The 19,733-nt window shown below is 38.6% G+C and overlaps 1 protein-coding gene across 2 annotated transcripts; it reads left to right on the forward strand.

The window, feature by feature from the left end:
* The first annotated feature begins 1,529 nt into the window (after nucleotides 1–1,529).
* LOC142499619 (pro-glucagon-like) lies at nucleotides 1,530–16,053 on the forward strand. 2 transcript variants are annotated; one of them, XM_075609228.1, is made up of 5 exons: nucleotides 1,530–1,686; nucleotides 5,842–5,940; nucleotides 12,466–12,600; nucleotides 14,543–14,684; nucleotides 15,476–16,053. In XM_075609228.1, the coding sequence occupies exons 1-5, from the start codon at nucleotides 1,676–1,678 to the stop codon at nucleotides 15,500–15,502; spliced, it is 414 nt and encodes a 137-aa protein (XP_075465343.1). In that variant the 5' UTR covers nucleotides 1,530–1,675; the 3' UTR covers nucleotides 15,503–16,053. The 2 variants fall into 2 exon arrangements, with proteins under 2 accessions (XP_075465343.1, XP_075465344.1); XM_075609229.1 differs by lacking the exon at nucleotides 5,842–5,940 and having other exon boundaries at nucleotides 1,546–1,686.
* The last annotated feature ends 3,680 nt before the right edge of the window (nucleotides 16,054–19,733 follow it).

A 19,733-nucleotide genomic window follows, 5' to 3' on the forward strand; every position in this document is an offset into this window, starting at 1 on the left:
ACGCCCACAATGGCGCTTCGTCAAGGAACAAGGTGGCACCTCCCCCCAGAGCTAACTCCTCCTCACCTTTTTAACTTGGGAGGTCTTTCACTCTGCTGCAAGAACAGGATTTACTATGGTTCTTTCCCCTCACACAGAGGTAAAAGGAAGGGTTCACAGTGTAGTGTAGGACCTGCATTATTGGTTATACCTTGACGTTTGGTATGCAGGCTTACGCGCTTTGGCCAAAGGTTTAAACTAAATAACAAAGTTATTATTATTATTATTGAAGTATTTAAACTTTATACTATTTTCCATATATGCTTTGTCAATTGGACGCAGCATTGGGCACCGCTGTCTTTTGTGTTACTCAGTATCACTAATTTTTAATAATATAGCAAAAAAAAAAAAAACCATTAACCACACGCAGGAGAAAGAACCCCTAAAGATGCACTCTCCTCCAGGACATCTGTCCAGTGAATGCATTTAGGACTGTAAACCACATCCTATTTATGAGAAGTTAATCTCTCTTTTTTTTCCATGTATGCTGATATAAATAGGCACTCATCATTTGTTGAGGTTTTAAAATAGCTGTGTTTTCTTTCTGAGATTTAATTAAAATTGTTTTATTTGCAAATTTAGTGCAGGATAGTGCATCTTTAGGGGTTCTTTCTCTTGTGTGTGGTTTATGGTAACGTAGCCCTGATAGCACCCCTTGAGTATGTACATTTTTGAGCTGAGCAGGGACCACCCCCTTCCCTCTTGTTAAAAAAAACATTGGCATACAATTTGGAAATATTGGCAATTGTCTTTGAACTTCTGTATAACAGCAAAATAAAATACTTTATTTAAAACTTATTATTTTTAGTCACATATTCTACTTTATCTTTTGTTCATAGATCATCCATATATTATAACAAAGATTCTCCCAACCCCAAGGATACCAAACCCCAAACTAATATCTGGTAAAAATATACTGACGAGCTATACAATACAATCATTTAAACTGGGTGCAAAATAATCTTAAAATAATATTTCATACCTCTAAGAGGTATTTCATACACTGTGTTGACCCATAGAACACAGACAATATCTTTGCATAACTGCCAAATTGCAAAAAAAAATTTTTGAAATATTACATGAATATACTTAAAATACGATAGTACACAGGTTTATTTTAACCCTTATTATAGGCTAAAGAAGTAATTCTTATAATTATAACTATTCTGAATACTTTCATAATATGCATTAATTGTTTGAAAAAATAATTGAAAACAACTTTTTTTTTAGAATTCTATCAAACTTCTTCCTGAGTTAATATTCTGTACTGTAACTCTCAGTGAAGCTTTCAGTGATAAAAAAAGGATGGGGGCTACAGTGCTTATATAACTCTTTAAAGGGACTATTTGTACAGTATGTGTACAATTGTTTCAAAATAATTTTCCAGCCATTCTCTAATGTTTCAATTAAATAAAAAGCGATCATATGTGAAACATTTAAAAACAGAGCCAATCACATGATCATCTGTGTCAGAATTAATGCACGTAATGCATTCTCACATTGCTCAATGAAGCTGAAAAGACTATAAAAAGCTATGTGGATAAGCAGAACGTCTCATCATCAGGATTAGGAAGAATTCCAAAGTTGCTGAAGGGACAATAGCAATATTTTATTCATCTTCAGAAGTACACTTCACATGGTTTCAAGGTGAGTAGTTTCCACTGGACTTCAACAAAACTGACCATACAGAAAAGAAGCATTTTTCTTAAACTTACTTCTTATTTTGTTGTTTTAGGAAAGGTTTTTTTATCCACTTATAGTGTATTTAATATTTGGGCTGTGTACTGTACATATTTTATATTTTTTTCCATTTAAATAGGCAGTTTAGGTTGAAAATGTTCAATGTTGCACTCCTTTGATATAAGAACATGCTATTTAGCATTGCATGGAATTGGCTAAATTCTGTTTAAAATCAATATCATTTAAAGATACCCTTTATTAAAGCTCTGAGACGCAAACTACTGTCCAGTCTGCCATATACTGTATTTGTGTTCTGTAAACCGCCACAACATTCTAAATCACATTTTTATTTAATACACAGTTTTTAGGATTGGTGCTATATAAGCAATTGTCACTATTATAGCATATCAACTGCAGTAAGGAGTAATTAACAAAGACTGCAAAATTGACTCAAAAAGTGCCACAAGAACCTAATTTACCAAAGAAAAAGTCCAACTGAGAACATCTGAAGTCCAGTGTTGTTTTTTTGCACTATTATTGCCTACGTCTTTGCAGTGGAGAAATTTTGAAGGAATAGCGTAGGGTCAAAGACATTTGATTTAAATGAATCTCTTCTTGTGTCTGTGGGGAAGCCATGTTATCACCCTGTGCTTCAGAAAGCTCTGGAAGTCAGAAACTCACTATATCATATATTTTAGGCACTATGTAAGATAGTTATAATGAATAATTATGAATAAATGACCCACAGGTGTACATTTTTATTGAATTATCCTCTAACTGTAAAATTAAAATATAGTGTTACTTTCTGATACTATTACTACCTTTATTTGGAGCAATGAGTCTATTTGTAATGTTTTTTAACCACAACCCTAAATTGCATGTGCTGTATAGCCCTGCTTTTGAGGGCTATAGTTGCAGATGTATTAATTAAAACACTATTTCCTTTTAGTAGGAATAAACCTGATGCAAAATTAGAGTTATTTTAGCGTTGTTTGGTATAAACTTTAATAAATTATATATATATATGTATATATGTAGAGGTATCAGTACCGTGTTAGCCGAGCTTCAATAATCAATAAATAAATAGATGATACCGCTCTGTGGCTAACAAATAAAAGCATTTCGTTAGCCACAGAACGGTATAATCTATTTATTGATTATATATAAACTTAGTAAAGTTATTGTGGGTAAAAAAAGTGACACAAACCCTCCACAGTAAAGCATATAGCAAATGGAAATACTGTATTACTGTATGCTCATTTGCATGTCTTAGACAGGTCTGCAACCCCACCTTTCACCATTATCACCCAGCACTTTCACTGCAGCAAGGGATTCTGGAAAATGACATGCAAATGAGTACACAGTACCAATCATTTACATTCTATTATTATTATAGAATGTTCTTGTATAGAAAATGTAGCACTTTACAGAGACATTTTGCAGGCACATACCCCTGCCCTGTGCAATCTATGTTTTTTGGTGCCTGAGGCACAGGGAGATAAAGTGACTTGCCCAAGGTCACAAGGAGCCGACACTGGGAATTGAACCAGGTTCACGTGCTTCAAACTCAGTGCCAGTCAGTGCGGGTTATGCACTAAGCAGTGATAAGTGCTTTTAAGTGAGATAAAAAGCCATTATAGCGTGATATTGCCTGCTGTGAGATTCACAAAGCAGTGATAAGTCTTTTAAGTGAGATATATGCCTTTATAGCGTGATACTGTCTGCTATGAGATTCACAAAGCAGTGATAAGTGCTTTTAAGTGGTAAAAAATGCCATTATAGTACGATACTGCAGTGTTATCACTGCTTTGTGAATCTCATAACAGGCAGTATCACGCTATAAAGGCATGTATCTCACTTAAAAGCACTTATCACTGCTTATTGCATGACCCCCAGTGTCTTTACTCACTGAGCCCCTTCTTCTCCCTTTTTAGGTTTTCAGGATATCCGTGCTTCAGCACAGATCAAAGTGAGCCACTGATTGAGCCCCTTGTGCTGAAGTAGGAATATCCTGAAAACCTGACCTGTTGGTGGCACTTGAGGACTGGAGTTGCCCACCCCATGTAATATGCAGCACTCTATTGAAAAGTAACGGGATATATTAATTATTAATAATACAGCTAAACCCCGTTATAACGCGGTCCTCGGGGTCCACCCCGAGACCACCGCGTTACTAACGGGGTCGCGGAAAAAAAAAATGGCCGCCGCTTTAGCGCATATTCATCCCGCGGGACAGGAGATGGGAGTGGGGATGTCCCTCCGGTCCCCGCTTCCCCCTGTCACCGCGGGACAGCCCGCGGGGCAGGAGATGGGAGCGGGGATGTCCCTCCGGTCCCCGCTTCCCCCTGTCACCGCGGGCCTCCATGAGGTCCTTCACTGCAACATGTCTGCCTTTTGTATTCTGAAATAGGCCCCTCGTCCACACATTTTTAACAGTGCTAGTAAACGATCACAGCTATTGAGGGCAACATGAAAGCTAGCTTCAGTAACTGCTGCGTGCCCAGAGCAACTGCGCATGCTCAGTATTAGTAAGTCAGACATTTCGCACATTTCCGGTCTGCACCAGCTGTATGAGCCATGTGTCCGGCGAGAGCAGGGATCTGACACGCTGTTCCTGCACCGCTGCTCTGTGCTGAGCCTTGTTGATCATCTCCTACCCCCTGTGTGCCGAACTATAGTCCGCACCATGCCTCCCACCATCCTGCACCACAATGCTGCGGGTAATGCCAACCACTGTGTGTGTTTGTCTCAAACAGTGTGGAGTGATTGTGTACGCAGTGCCATGTGTCGTTTTGTCTGTTATTGTGTCGTGTGTTCTGCTGTTAAATCATGCAGTGCTATGTGCATGTATGGTTGTGCCTTAAGTACAGTAGTGAGTGACATTTAAACCATGTGGCAATCATATTGAATGACTGGTGTGGGCTGTCCATGTTGTGTAACCCCACTTTGAGGTGGTAGCCAAACAATTTCAGATTGTGACCACATTCCCTATAATACTTAATTTTCAATGCAGTGAGGCACTCTGATTGTTATATCCTGTTCGTGTTATTTTGTACATTAGTACAGCAATACAATTACAGATTACCTGATAGCTGTGCAACATCTGAGTGTCATGTGCCCTGGACCTTTGTAACTACAAACTGGTCTGCAATCCTCTGATATGATGACAGGCTGCCACACACACTTCCACATCACAATTCTGCCTGTGTGTTCAGTATTCTTGTTTGAACAGACACTAAAGCATAAGGTAACCCTACAAAGGCAGAATAAATCAATACAGGAAAAACTGCTATAGATGAATACGTGGACGTTTGCTATACAGTGTAGGTGTAAACATTAATTGGGAGCCATTTACAGGTGTGAGAGAGAATGAATCAAAGCACTGTTACAGGCGTGTGAATGAATAAAGTTGCTGGATGCCTGCAATAGGTGTATAAACAAATTATTGAAAGGGAGTGTGCTATAGATGTAGGAATAACTATAAATGGGAGTTTGCTATTCAGTAAATGGGAACTGCTAGAATTGTATGAATCAATTTTAGCCTGCTGTGTGTGTGTGAGTGTGTGAGTGTCTGTGAGTGTGTGTAAGTGTGTGTGAGTGTGTGTGTGAGCAATGAGCAGTGTGCAGTGTGTGTAGTGTGTGTGCAGTGTGTGTGCAGTGTGTGTGCAGTGTGTGTGCAGTGTGTGTGCAGTGTGTGTGCAGTGTGTCAGTGTGTGCAGTGTGTGTGCAGTGTGCAGTGTGTGTGCAGTGTGCAGTGTGAGCAATGAGTAGTGTGTGTGCAGTGAGTGTGTGCAGTGTGTGCAGTGTGCAGTGTGCAAAAAAAATTTTTTTTTTTTTTTTTTTTTTTTTAAAACGGGAGCCACGGGAAAACCGCGTTATAACCGAATCGCGGTATAGCGAGGCGCGTTATAACGGGGTTTAGCTGTATAACCCAGCTGGTGCTTTACACCTAGAGAAAACTGAAGGGAAGCTTGTATATGTTCCTTCATCTCTATGTTTTCCATGTAGCTCATTGACAAATAATCTCTTTCAGATATCATGAAAATGATTTACAGTACGTTGTAATCATGATAAAAATATATATTGCTAGAAATAACATGTTTAGCTCCTCATCTATTATAGAATAAACATGAAGAGCATTTATTGTATGGTCGGAATTCTTTTTATGCTACTACAAGGCAGCTGGCAAAATCCTCTTCAAGAAACAGAAGACAAGTCCAGGTATGTTTAATGCACATAAATAGGGAAACATACCGCTTTCTAAAGGTAGAATATTGAAAAATATATCAAAGTAGATTTTTGTAGTACAATAAAATAATAGGAAGTTGAAAAGATGAACTAGGTGATAAGAAGACAATTTTCTCATGGATAGTGGTGTAGAGTTAGATATGGTGCTCAAAATCACATGTGAACTCTGCCACAAAAAATGTCTTTACATAAGTCTTTAAGATCCAGGTAAACATGTTAATGTCCTCAATATTACAGTCCATAATAAAAGTGAGATAGTGAAGATGCCTACTAGTATACATATACCGCCCACAGTATGTGGAACCTAATCAGCCTCTCAATAAGGCAAGATATACAAATGCAGAGCCAGGAAATATAAAGGGACTATGCCCATTACCTGTCAGCTCACACAGGACCATCCAGCATTCCCAGGGCGTGCAGCCCGTTGAAGTGTGAAATCCAGAAAAGCAGAGAAAACGGAGCACAGCAAAGATTCACCCAAAAAGTCAGGATCCTGGGTAACTGGATGTATTTAATTAGTTGTACAGCTCACAAACAGGGAGACAAACGCACCTGCGTTTCGTGCAGGACGCACTTTACCACCTTTTTGTGAATCTTGGCTGTGCTCCATTTTTCTATTGTTTTCTGAATTTCTGTTGGATACAGTAGGCCTATAGCGAAAGGATTTTAAGCTCCCAGATGAAGTATGGGTCTCTGGGATCCACTGTATCAATGCATCAGTTCTGTAACAATGACATGATATCATTGAACAATAGGTTCACACTTCAGCATCCCGAATTCTGTTTCAACTTGAGAAAATAAATCATTATATTCTTATAAATAGATGTAACATCTTCTTTAAATGTGATGGAAATATAGAAAATCCCTCCGCCCTCAGAATTTAAAAATGTGTATTCTTCACACATACTGTAGGTACAGTATACAGATAAATTAATGTTGAGATTTGTTGAGCGTGATAAAAAAAGTGGTAATTTGGAGATTGCTGTTTGGCAACTGCACTGCAATCTTGAATCAAAGTTTGAGGGGATATTCCATTGTTCCCTAATTGATATATCACAAATTTAAACATTATGTACAATGATCAGTCAATGCTGCACGGGATGAAGTGCTGGGTGAATCAGAACAGCTCAATGAATTCAAACGTCATTCACAAGGCACGTTTAATAGTGATTACAGCAAGTACCTAGACTCCAGGCGTGCTCAAGACTTTGTCCAATGGTCAATGAACACTAAAAGAAGAGGATTAGAATCCTAGAGTCAAAAACTGAGATTACCTTTGGTTCAGATAATGCAACCTGCTGTACTGTAGGTCTCACCAGCTACATGCACTTGATTTAATCTTATTTGTTTTTAGAATCCCTCTTAAAAGAACAGTTTTATAAATTCTACTTATTCATTTTACCCCCAATTCCCATTAGTAACTTATAATTTCCTCTTATTTGTTTCAATCAGTGTTAATATGAAGTTAGCAATAATTACTGCAGTATTGTGTTAGCAACGATCTATTAAGATATATGTTATTGTGTTATTCAGGGTTACAAAAGCAATTGCAAATATTAGGATTCAGGCTGTTAAGCGTGAGGCTTTGTCTAAATTATAAAATATATATATTTTTTTTTAAATCCTAATTTAGCAAAATCTTAGTGATTTTTTTCCCCTACAAATTTTACAACTTCTCTTTGAAATTTTAAATCTCCCCATTTTTACTAAGGTATTTTGGGGGTGAAATTTGCCATTGTTTTGTATGAAAACTATTTGCAAACATGGTAAATTTCTGTGTTCGCTAACCTTTTCAGAATGTTTTCACATCTCTTATTGGAAATCATATATATGTTACAATATACAGTAGGCCAATATTGAACATTATTATATCCCCACCTTCCTAGTGGATTATTATAATGAAAGGATTGTGTATGCAGCTTGACTGTTACAGTATATACATACAAGTTTATAGTGCCGGCGATGGCGACGCAACAGCGACGTCAGGCTGCTGTCGCTGGAAAAATCAAGTTGAGATGGCTTCCAGCGATCGCGACCAAGCCGTTGCTCCGTGCTTACTATAAGCGCATGCGACGGCGGCAATGCATTTGTTTGGACACGATGTCGCTGTCGCCGGCACTATAAGCGCAGCCTAGAACACATACACACTGATGCAAACATTAGTCAGTTGAAATACCTTCTCCAATCAAGTGTTTCCTGTATAAATATGCATTACTGTTGTAGTCTATGTGGAGCCAAAAACAAAACACTTAATCAGGTAATTCTTGTTGATTCTCTATTCTATTCAATGCTTCACGCAGTATTCTATATAATGAAAGCTTTGTAAAGATTCTCAACGCCATATTTTGTTTAACCAATCACTATTAGCACTAAAGATGTGAAAATAACACAAGATTGCTTAGTGAAACAGAGAATCATACTGTATTTAACTCTATGGGACTCATTCTATATGGGCAAAAGTGAACAATAGAACCGTTTTTAATCAAAATCATCAGCCTCCGCACATATAGAATTAGTCCCCATGGCGATTATTGACTAAAGTCTCCTGGCTGCAAAACTAGTGCAAAATAAATGAACCAGGTTTATCAAAGGAAAACCTCTTGCTTTTAATTGAATTATTTTTCTAATAGACATGGCGCTGTTACTTGCACTGTTCCTCTCCCCTCAGGTTTGCAGCTGGGAGACTGTTGTAGATAAACCCCAAAGTCTATGCTTCCTTTTCAGCTCCAGTCTCTTTACAATTCAGTTTCTTTATTAACATCAAACCAGTTGTGATGTTGTTTGCAGCATTCAATACAGTTTGATTTCATGGTCTCCAATAAATCAAAATACAGGGAGTTAATTTAACCAGTGGCAAACAGTACAGTACGTCATATGTCCTTTTCCCATTGCATATGGCGTGACACCCATCCCATGCATTAGGCATGGCCCATAATGAGTGCAGGTTGTAGCCCACAGATTTACATCAAGCTGGTTGGTCCCTTGTTTACTTTTCTTGTTCTTGTTTGCTATTTGGGGAGTTAATATGTGGAGCTATTGAAGGAGCTATATGCTTTCATATTATAATGATCCGTATCAACTTTTCCATGTGGGCCCATCCCTTTTTCAGAAGACAAACGTTAGCATAATCAGATCTGAGCTAAACGTAAGAAACTTGATTAGCAACAAGTTTAACATTTGACACGGCTGCACTAAAAAATTTTTTTTTTAAATCTATTGTGCATCTAGTTGCCCTTGCCAGGAGCTTGAAGGCCAAAGAAGTGAGTAGCAGCATTTGTATTGATAAAGGAAGTGGTAATTAAGGCTTTCCTAACATTGCCAGGTCCTTTAACAGCAAAGTGATTCTAAGTAACATTCAAATTTTAACAGCTGCATTTGTTTTGAGTTTCAAGGCACACTCCCCCCTTCACAGCTCCACCCCCCCCATTCAGAGCTCGCCCCCCCCTATTCACAACTGCCCCCTCATTCATATCTCCAATCCCCCCTCCCCTGTTCTCAACTGTGGCCCCTCTGTTCATATCTCCGATTCCCCCCCGTTCACAGCCGTGTTCCCCCCGTTCACACCTCTGTTCCCCTTCACACTTCCGTTACCCTTCACACCTCCGTTCCCCCCCCATTCACAGCTGGGTCTCTCCCCCGCACCTCATATCACTCTCAACCCCCCTGCACCTCACATCACTCTCCACCCCCCCTGCACCCCACATCACTCTCCACTCCCCTGCACCCCACATCACTCTGCACCCCCCCTGCACCCCACATGACTCACCACCCCCCTTCACTCTCCTGCATCACCCCCGGTCCCCAGCGCTCGTACCCCCTCACCCGGTCCTCGGCAATCATCCCCCCCCCCAATACATAGGTGTGGGTGCTCCGATGCTGCGGGTGGGCGTTAGCTATTTGACGGGACGGTGGCTGTGGGGGTTGGCGGGATGGGGATGGATAGCAGGGACGGATTGAAGCAGAGTGGGGCGAATGGTGGGGTGGGACAGATGGTGTGGCGGATGGTGGCTGGGTGACAGCTGGATGGAGATGTATGGTGGAGTGGATGGTGGCCGGGTGGGGAGAGATGGCAGGGTGGATGGCGGCTTGGTGGGAATGGATGGCGGGGTGGATGGCGGCCGGGTGGGGACAAATGGTGTGGCGGATGGCGGTGAGGTGAGGACAGATAGCAGCAGAGAGGGGACGTGTGGCTGCGGGGTGGGGAGAGAACAGATAGAAGCAGAGAGGGTATGGATGGCGACGGGGTGGGGACGGATGGCGGCGGGGTGGGGAGAGGATGGATAGCAGCAGAGAGGGGACAGGTGGCTGTTTGTGACGTCACCCCACCCCGCCCCTCAGCCAATGGGAGAGCACTCCAGCGAGAGGTGTGGCCACCAACCCACAGACAAACAATCTTTCAGTTTTATATATATATATAGATGGCAATAAGCCCTTTTAGAACATATTAAATTACCCTTTTAGTGAGAACAGAATCCGTTTAGCAGTTGTTCTACACCAGGTGTAGCCAACTCCTGACCTCAAGAGCCACTAATTGGTCAGGTTTTCAGGATATTCCTGCTTCAGCACAGGTGGCTCAATCAGTGGCTCAGTCAAAGACTCAAAGCCACCTGTGCTGAATCTGGGATATCCTGAAAACCTGACCTGTTGGTGTCTCTTGATGACTGGAGTTGATTACCGCTCTTCTACACGGTACATACTTCTCATTATTGTTGATACTATTTCAATAATATTTCTACAATTATATGTGCAGGTAAAATTATAAAATGATAAAGAGGGTGTTACATGGTTGAATGTTTTAAACTACAATACAACTCATTTGGTCGCTGCTAAAATGGACTGTGCTAATACAATTTATTTTATTTGGAAGCTTTTAGCTTTGACAAACTAAAGCTACTTCCTGTTTTCATGATCACACAAATTGTAAATCTACCAACAATAGCATTATAAAAAATTGGCTGAATCTAATATTGCAATGACCTTTTACAAGAATTCTGGATTATTCAAACAACTGAACACAAACTACAATACCAAAGTTCCTTTAACCTGAGACAATTTGGGGTATTTTTTTTTTTAACTGTGTATAAAACCATGTTCCGACTAGATGGGAACGTTTGAATATAGTCTATATAGAAGTACTGGAAGATACACTCACTGTTTGTAGATGTCTGGTGCACTGGTGCTGAACGGAGGTGTGGGGTGATCCATTCACTCATAATACTCAATGCAATAGAGAGAAAGAAACTCCAGTGCACTCACTCTTGAGTTAAGTAGACATTTGATTTCAGGTAGAAAAAACAGGATATTCAGCGCTTGTGCTGTGTGATGGTGTGGATGATCCCTTTGCAGCATGTACATAAAGCGTCTCCCCAGAAACTCTCAAATCTAGGTGAACCCCCCTTAGAAAGGGGGGAAGGCACCCTGAAAAACAAGATAATAAAAAATGCACAAATGCGCACCAGGGATTAATGGAAGGTAATTTATTAAAAATACACAAAAACTGAGGGGATCCAACCCCACCTCAGAACAGCTGTGCAGCTGAACGGCTAAGTACTACCAAGGAGAACACCTAATGGTGACTAAACCCTAAGCTGCACAGTATACAAATACAGTAAAATTTATATAAAAAACATGAAAGAAAAAAACAAACATGAAAACAACCTATCAACAGATTTGTATAGAAACCGCCATAGGGTTGGGCACTGGCAAGGGGAAACGGACACTCACACCGAGATAGTCAGCAGACTCGCGGTGGCTGCACAGGATCCGGATCTCGGCACCGCGGAGATGGATAAAACCGCTGCTGTTTCCTGCAGGCTCCGTCTCAGCTTACCAGCATACATGCGCAGGATGACCTGTCGTGACCTCTACGCGTTTCGTACCAAGTACTTCGTAGAAATTTGATTTCATTGTATTTATTTATAATATTATTTATTATTGAAATATTATTTAAAGTTTGGATATAACAGCAGTTCCCAACCTTTAATCAATGACCACCCCCTGCTAGAAAATATTTGTTCTTCGAACCCCTAATTAATAAATCTTATTGCCTACTCATTGGACAAGTGATAACAAAACTGTGTGACTGATCCCAGGCAGCGTCCTGAGCTCGTGTGGGGAGAACACGCTTAAAAAGACCCCGAACTGCACCTCTGTGTGTGCAGACAGAATGGGTGGCATAGCTGTCAATGACTGCCAGAGATTCCAAAGTCATGCCCTACAATGCCTGTAGATACAAAGCATTGTGGGAAGCTTCTTCAGAAGCTCCTGCTGTAATTGACAGTTATACCCTCAATGTTAAGGTGCAGTTTGGAGCCTTACTACTGTATGTGCTCAGTCCCCCTCACAGGCTCAGGAACCCACTACACTGCCTGATATCCGTCTTTACAGATTTTATTTTGCTGAACCCCCTGTTGGGAATCACTGGGATATTGAAAAAGATGGGGACAAATGTTATCTAATTTAAATTGTTTGGTAATTTAAATGCTCTTTCTTGAACAGGAGTGTTTCAAGGCGCAATGCTGCTTTTGAGATACCCAAAGAAGGCTCTATAAACTATGACGAGTACAAAAGCACGAAATCCAAGATACTCGAGGCATTTATTGATTGGTTAGCTGAAGGAAGATCAAAAAGCAAGTAAGTGTGTTTTTTTATTATTAATTTGGTCTTTATGTTTAATGCCATTTTTATTGGTCTAAGAAAAATTCATCTACAGTGTTCAGTCTTTCATGTTGTACCCAAGTGGTGAAAGCGTGGTTGAGACATATTGGACCATATTTAAAAAGCAGCTTGTACCATAATATACCTTCTGCCACTGGAAAGTGTTTCATGGCAATAGACTACTTTCTGAGAGTAGGAGAATCATGGTGGTCACTGATAGAGATGGACACATTTTTTTTGTGGACTCAGATCGGCCGGTTCCTTTGGTTTGTGGATTTCTGCGGATTGGTGTATTTTTTTAACACCAACAATCCATCCGCGGATTTCACAATCCCTTGACAGATTTAAAAAATCCAATCCACAGATTGCTGAATCCGTGGATTGGAGTATAAAAATCCGTCAGCGGATGGCGGAATCTGTGGGTGGATTGTTAAAATCCACCAGTTGTGGTTTTTGATTAATCCACACGGATTGAAAATGTAACAATCCATCGGCGGATTTGACACTGCGGAACGGATTTTGAATGACAAACTCTGGAAATTCCAGGAAACAGATTTGGACATATTTGCCCATCTTTAGTCACTGACATGTTATAATTGATCTCTTTTAGGTTTCAACTATAGTATTTCCATAAAATTTTTTCTTACAAGTAGCTATTGAAACACAGTACAGATGTGTGAGATTTTGTAAGCACTTCCAACATTGATCCAGACCCTGAAATACAACTTTTGCTTTGATATTGTGGCTGGTTCACTCAGTGTTTTGCAGAATCTTGTACAATTTGTTTGTTTTAGTCCTGTAAAGAATGCAGAAATATCCAGAAAAAATCACAAACAAACAATCTTTAAACCACACTGATTTCACATTTCGAGGATCACAGCAGAATAAGTTTTGTGATTAAATATCATTAAAATCACACACGTAAAGTGCATCAAGTACAACTATTGCCAGTTATTTTATCACTGCCAGCTTTCTAAGCAACTTGTTACATCATCACAAGAATGATATATTTTTTTATCAAACCTATGTATGTTTGTGGTGAACTCACTGTAGGATGTACTGAATCAAAATATTGGCCTCTGGCCCATTATTTCAACCTACAATATTGTTTCAATTTTTTATATATCATTTAATCATCTTTGCTCACTTTGCCATATATATATATATATATATATATATATATATATATATATATATATATATATATATATATATATATATATATATATATATAATATTCCTGAAATCCCCACTGGCATTGCTGATTTAAATGACAACCCTGGGCTACACCACCTGAAGACCTTAATTTACATATTTCTTTCTTGAAGTTTGCAGAGAAATATAAAGAGATTTTTAATGACCTGCATAAAGTTTGGGGTTTATTAATGAGTACCACCCAAAAAAAAATCATCCAATTGTAAAATGCCTTTTTTCTATAATAATGTGCAACTGTCTGGAATTATATGACCATAGTCCCATGAGGCTAATAAAATAATCATTAATATTATTTAACTGGGTCATCTTCGGTCAGCAATTAGAATTGCATACCCTCTCAATGTTTTTGCATATAAGTCTTGCAATTCTGCTAATGCGGTGGGTGTTGTAAAAGCAGCCACCTCCTTCTCTCATTATCTCTGCAGAATTGTCTGTCTACTTATATTTTACAGTCAAGTGCCCTTATTTGACTTTTTATGCATTTTAAAATAATGATTGACATGGACTATATTTTGTTTTATTTTATGCCCAGTCTGTAGCCAGTCATAATACTAGTGAGAGACTGTACTTATGTGTTAAAGTTTTTTATAAAGTGATTGCTTTTCTTCGGATGCTGATAATGAATATGGAGGGCACCTTAGTAATCTCTGAAATATTTGTTAGACACCCGTGTGACGCTGTTGCAACATGTTTCCTTTAAAAGGTTCAAGGAAGTGACCGCGTCAGTTGACGAAATGTCCAGTAAATACCCTGATGGCACTTTTACCAAACATATCTCCAACATCCTAGATACTTTTGCTTCTGAAGCGCTCCTTGAGTATCTAAAAACCGAAAAGTTGACTGAGGTAAAGTGTTGTAATAGAAATGCTCTGAATTTATATTATTTCAGAACATTTTCTTAAAACCAATAATTCAAGATGAAATTAAATTTTGATTGGAAATGGAGAATCTTACAGTTGTACTAACATGATACCCTAATCCTAATGAATGTATCCTTCAATACATTAAAATCATTGTGATCTGACTTTGACTACATGAGAATCTAATTGTTGTGAATATTGTCAACCGAATTGATGTCCATACCTGTTATAGAAAGTTAGAAATGACTCAAATATTCTTGAATTTTGTAGTTTCCTCCTTGTTTCAAAACGACTGTGCCATCAAAGGGCTGTTAATGAGAATTATTTGAGTATAGCTCCAATGGATACTAACTGATCTATGCAAACCAATGTTATAAAAAAAACCGGCATTAAATGAACGCATGTCCTAAATTCTGATCCTAAAAGAATGCTAATTAAAATGATGTTTAGGAGCGTTTTTTAACAGGTTCATGCTAAACATTTAAAAAAATGAAAAATAGGATGGACTTGTGCTTAACTGTAATTATTGCATTTTATAATGTGTGCGCTGTAAGTTTATTCAGCTGCTTTAAGTAACATTTGATTTGTATTGGATTTGCAATGCTGTTAAATAAACCCACAAAATATATGCTTATATATCAAGATTTGGACAATTACAGTAACTGTTGCATAGAGACAAATGAATAAAAAAAGAATATAAAAGCAAAACTGCTTCCTATCTTAGACTAGCCATATCATTATTGTGTATCTGAGTTTTATCTCTTTCTTTATTATAGGAACCTGTTGGAGGAATAACAAAATAGTACAGAATATGTCTTCTACAAGGAATCCCCCGGCTCTGACATGGAAATGTTGTATTTGTGTTCTGTAAATTCCAGCAGGTGTATCATAAGGCCATACAGATTAGCTTTGCATGCAAATTCAATAGTGTTTACTTGCCAGAGGATTACTCGAACAATAGACTATTTGAAATGCACATCTAACATGACTGGTTTAACTCTTTCAGTAATGGCAGGCCTCGCAACACATTGTAGAATAATGCATTCTGGGTCCTTCCAGCACTGAAAGGATTTTGATCCAAAAGTGCAATTTTCTCACCCAATTATGTAGAGCAAAATATTTTTTTTTTAAAAGGGTATAAGAACGATAAAGAATAACTTGTTTAAATTTAAGAGAAAATAACTTTTTTTCTATGAAGTTGAATTGAACATAGAAGTTATGCAATCAATATTGTTTTAAAGGTGTCAGAAAAAAATAACGGTCGGATCACCCTGTTTGAAACATTTAGTATAGAAATGCTAAACTTTCAGAATATTAACTAGTAGCCTTAAATAAAGTTTTTCAAGCTTCATTATCATTGTTGCCTGTTGACTAATTTAAAATCCACCTGCACTGAATGTTTGATACTTACTGCACCCTAAACGCCTCTTGTGTCTGAAATACATTGTGTCTGCTAAGTGAACTGGCGACATATTTAAACTGCAGACAACTGAGAAGCTTGAAAGAATTATTTTTTGCAGGCCAAGCAACTAGGATTAACTTCAAGGTGTCACCACATTTCTTACATGCGACCAATAAAATATTAGATAGCCAGCTATGGGTAATTGACAAGGTTTGGATAGTGTCGTGATTCATGAAATTAAAGTGGATCAATGATATCCAAATTTTTAACTCAATTTAAATATTTAGCCCAGCATCGGGCCTCTGTAAAAACACCAAAACCATTGAAAACAAACTGGTTCATATGTCTTGTTTAATAGCACTGCTTAGTAAATACATGTCTTAATCTTTTCACCAAATGTATCCAATCACCGAAAGGAAATAATTGTTAGTTTTCCTGACTTAAATTACAGTAACATTTATTTATACATCAAAAGAGAAGAGGGAATCACAGGCCATTTACTTAAGATTTTTGTAATACAATAGTTTGACAGCAATGGAGGAAAAAGTCACATAACCTTTAGTTACAGGAAACCAACATTAACTTATTTTAAATAGCTATAGTATCTCATCTATGGAGCAGGAGATTGTTGGACCATCCAGCACAAAGGGGGTAATCCAAAGTGTCAATACAATTCAGTTCTGTTTACATATCTCCCATTAAAGCTGCAGTTCCAGCTACCGTTTTAAACAAACATATATATATATTCCCATTCAATATGTGCATCAATACAATCTGCACACTGACAAGTGATTAGCTAAGCTGCAGATCTATCTGTTCTCCTGTAATTGACTGTAATCGATTGCATGCTCAGGGTTATTTAATTCAGTTCTTGCACAGCATTTTGGGCAATGTAGTTCCTAGAATATGATTGACTGGGCAGTTACTAGATACAGTTGGTTCACTGCTAGAGAGAGGGCGGGGCTTAAGAGCCAGAGCCTATCAGAAGGAGAAGGGGGCTGTCACTTTGGAAATACTTCCTACATTAGATACATTAAATCAAAGTGGGTAAGGGAAACTCCCTTAATTGGGTGCTCTATATTAGTCCAGTGCAATCATATCATTAATGCATATCTTTGCTGTATAAACACTTAGAGCAGGGTAACCATCATCCTTAATAGTGATATCAGCGGTATTCAAAATCCATAAAGTATAAGAGGGGCAGCCACAGCACAACAACCACAGTCCATGAGGTGGGGGGAGAAAGCCGTCTAACGTAACCGGTGAGTATGTAGCTCCACCTGGCGGTCCCACTGTGGGTGTACTGAACTCAACCTCCCATAGTCCCAACTTTAAAGGGTAGTGTACTCACTCTTCTGTGGCTGAATTCCGCTGTGCTTCCCTCGCTGGAGGACTGGATGGCTCCTGTTCCGTTGCGTGCCTCGGTTCCATGTTGTAGCATGGTAGAGAAAAGAATCGGACGAGCACTGCTGTGAAAAAAGGCTGGAGGCAAGGTGCTGCAAAAATAACTTTATTCAGGCATACAAGCCCAGGTAAAAACCACATGAAGAGGATCCTCTGACGCGTTTCGTCCTTATGGGACTTTATCGAAGTGTGATCTAAGGTAACCAGACCCAGCTATAAATAGCCACTCCTCCCGTGTGCCGGTGCATGGCTCCTCCCCTCAATATCTGATGCTCGAACAGCTGTTAAAGAACGATAGTAAGTGGGGGTGAGTCACCACACAACCGTGCCTAAGTAGCAGGCAGCCAATGAGAAAAAACATACCTATATATAAACACCACGTATACCCTCCCCTGTGTGCCCTATACTGTACACGCATAGTTAAAGTAGTATATATGATATGCAACATGTTGAATACTTTTTAGGCACACAGTGTCAGTACACAAAAGAAATGTGAACATTATAGCTAGCAATGGGTCTGGTTTAACCTGTTCAAATTTGCATAAGAATACATAAAAAAATACAATAGACAGCTTTTAACCAAAAACATATATTGCATATGATGTTAGTCCATTCCGACGATGTTTGAACCTTCAACTATGCAATAGAAAATGTTATATACTGTATGTATATGTAAACCCCTATGTATATATATCTAAACCTAAACACTTATTTACGTAATTTACATGCTAAAATGCGGATGTAGTAAAGTTTATATTGGGCGTACCATAAGGCCCTTAAAACAAAGGATTCAAGAACACGTTCGCTTGATCAAGAAAATGGATACATTGCATCCAGTATCGAGGCACTTCTCTACTTGCCCCATGGGAGGAATTGAGAGTCTCTCCTTTTCAGGACCAGAACACGTCCCAGTAGCAACTAGGGGGGGAGACTGATTAAATACCCTGAACAAACGCGAAATGTCTTGGATATTTTGTATGAATAGTCTCCATCCACATGGAATTAATGTGGATTGGGAATTGGCCCATTTTCTATAAATTCCCAATTTATAGACTCAAAATTTGTCTGTTAAAAATGTTGTATCCACTAAAATACTCCCTTATGTTTATGAATTTACAACAAGTGTACTAACACTCTAGAATAATATTAAGTATATTGTACAATCTAGTCCAAACTGGTCATTTGACATTGTCTCTTCAAGTAATGTGACTATTAAGATTACAAATATGATTTATTATGATCTGTAGAATGACGACAATGTATGCCCAATATCTTATATAAATACATTTTATTATTCATATCATGATAAAATATAAGAAAAACGACAAGATAAAACTATGTGTCTGATTACACATGGAGCCATTTCTACAGCCATATTTGATATGTCCTTTCATTCTTAAGTAAGGATTTTTGCAAACGAGATATAATATATATTTTATATATATTATCTCTTTTTTTATTCCCATTTGGAGTTTATTTTAACTTAGGGATTATTTGTAAATTTGTAGTTTTTGTATATGTTTATAACGTACTCATTATTGGTGTGTTTTGTAACTTTTTCTTTTTTTAATCATTAAATAATTGTTTAGGTTTAGATATATATACATAGGGGTTTACATATATAACATTTTCTATTGCATAGTTGAAGGTTCAAACATCGTCGGAATGGACTAACATGATGTGCAATATATGTTTTTGGTTAAAAGCTGTCTATTGTATTTTTTAATGTATTCTTATGCAAGTTTGAACAGGTTAAACCAGACCCATTGCTAGCTATAATGTTCACATTTCTTTTGTGTTCTGACACTGTGTGCCTAAAAAGTATTCAACATGTTGCATATCATATATACTACTTTAACTATGCGTGTACAGTATAGGGCACACAGGGGAGGGTATACGTGGTGTTTATATATAGGCGTGTTTTTTTCTCATTGGCTGCCTGCTCCTTGGGCACGGTTGTGTGGCGACTCACCCCCACTTACTATCGTTCTTTAACAGCTGTTCGAGCATCAGATATTGAGGGGAGGAGCCATGCACCGGCACACGGGAGGAGTGGCTATATATAGCTGGGTCTGGTTACCTTAGATCACTCTTCGATAAAGTCCAATAAGGACGAAACGCGTCAGAGGATCCTCCTCATGTGGTTTTACCTGGGCTTGTATGCCTGAATAAAGTTATTTTTGCAGCACCTTGCCTCAGCCTTTTTTCACAGCAGTGCTCGTCCGATT

This window comes from Ascaphus truei, chromosome 7 (genome assembly GCF_040206685.1).
Source record: "Ascaphus truei isolate aAscTru1 chromosome 7, aAscTru1.hap1, whole genome shotgun sequence".
NCBI classification, from domain to species: domain Eukaryota; kingdom Metazoa; phylum Chordata; class Amphibia; order Anura; family Ascaphidae; genus Ascaphus; species Ascaphus truei.

Bases quoted from the DNA above. Each gene is read 5' to 3' on its own strand.
- LOC142499619 (XM_075609228.1), top strand. The intron at 12,601-14,542 runs GTAAGTGTGTTT...TTCCTTTAAAAG, and splicing joins GAAGGAAGATCAAAAAGCAA to GTTCAAGGAAGTGACCGCGT. The intron at 14,685-15,475 runs GTAAAGTGTTGT...TCTTTATTATAG, and splicing joins AAACCGAAAAGTTGACTGAG to GAACCTGTTGGAGGAATAAC.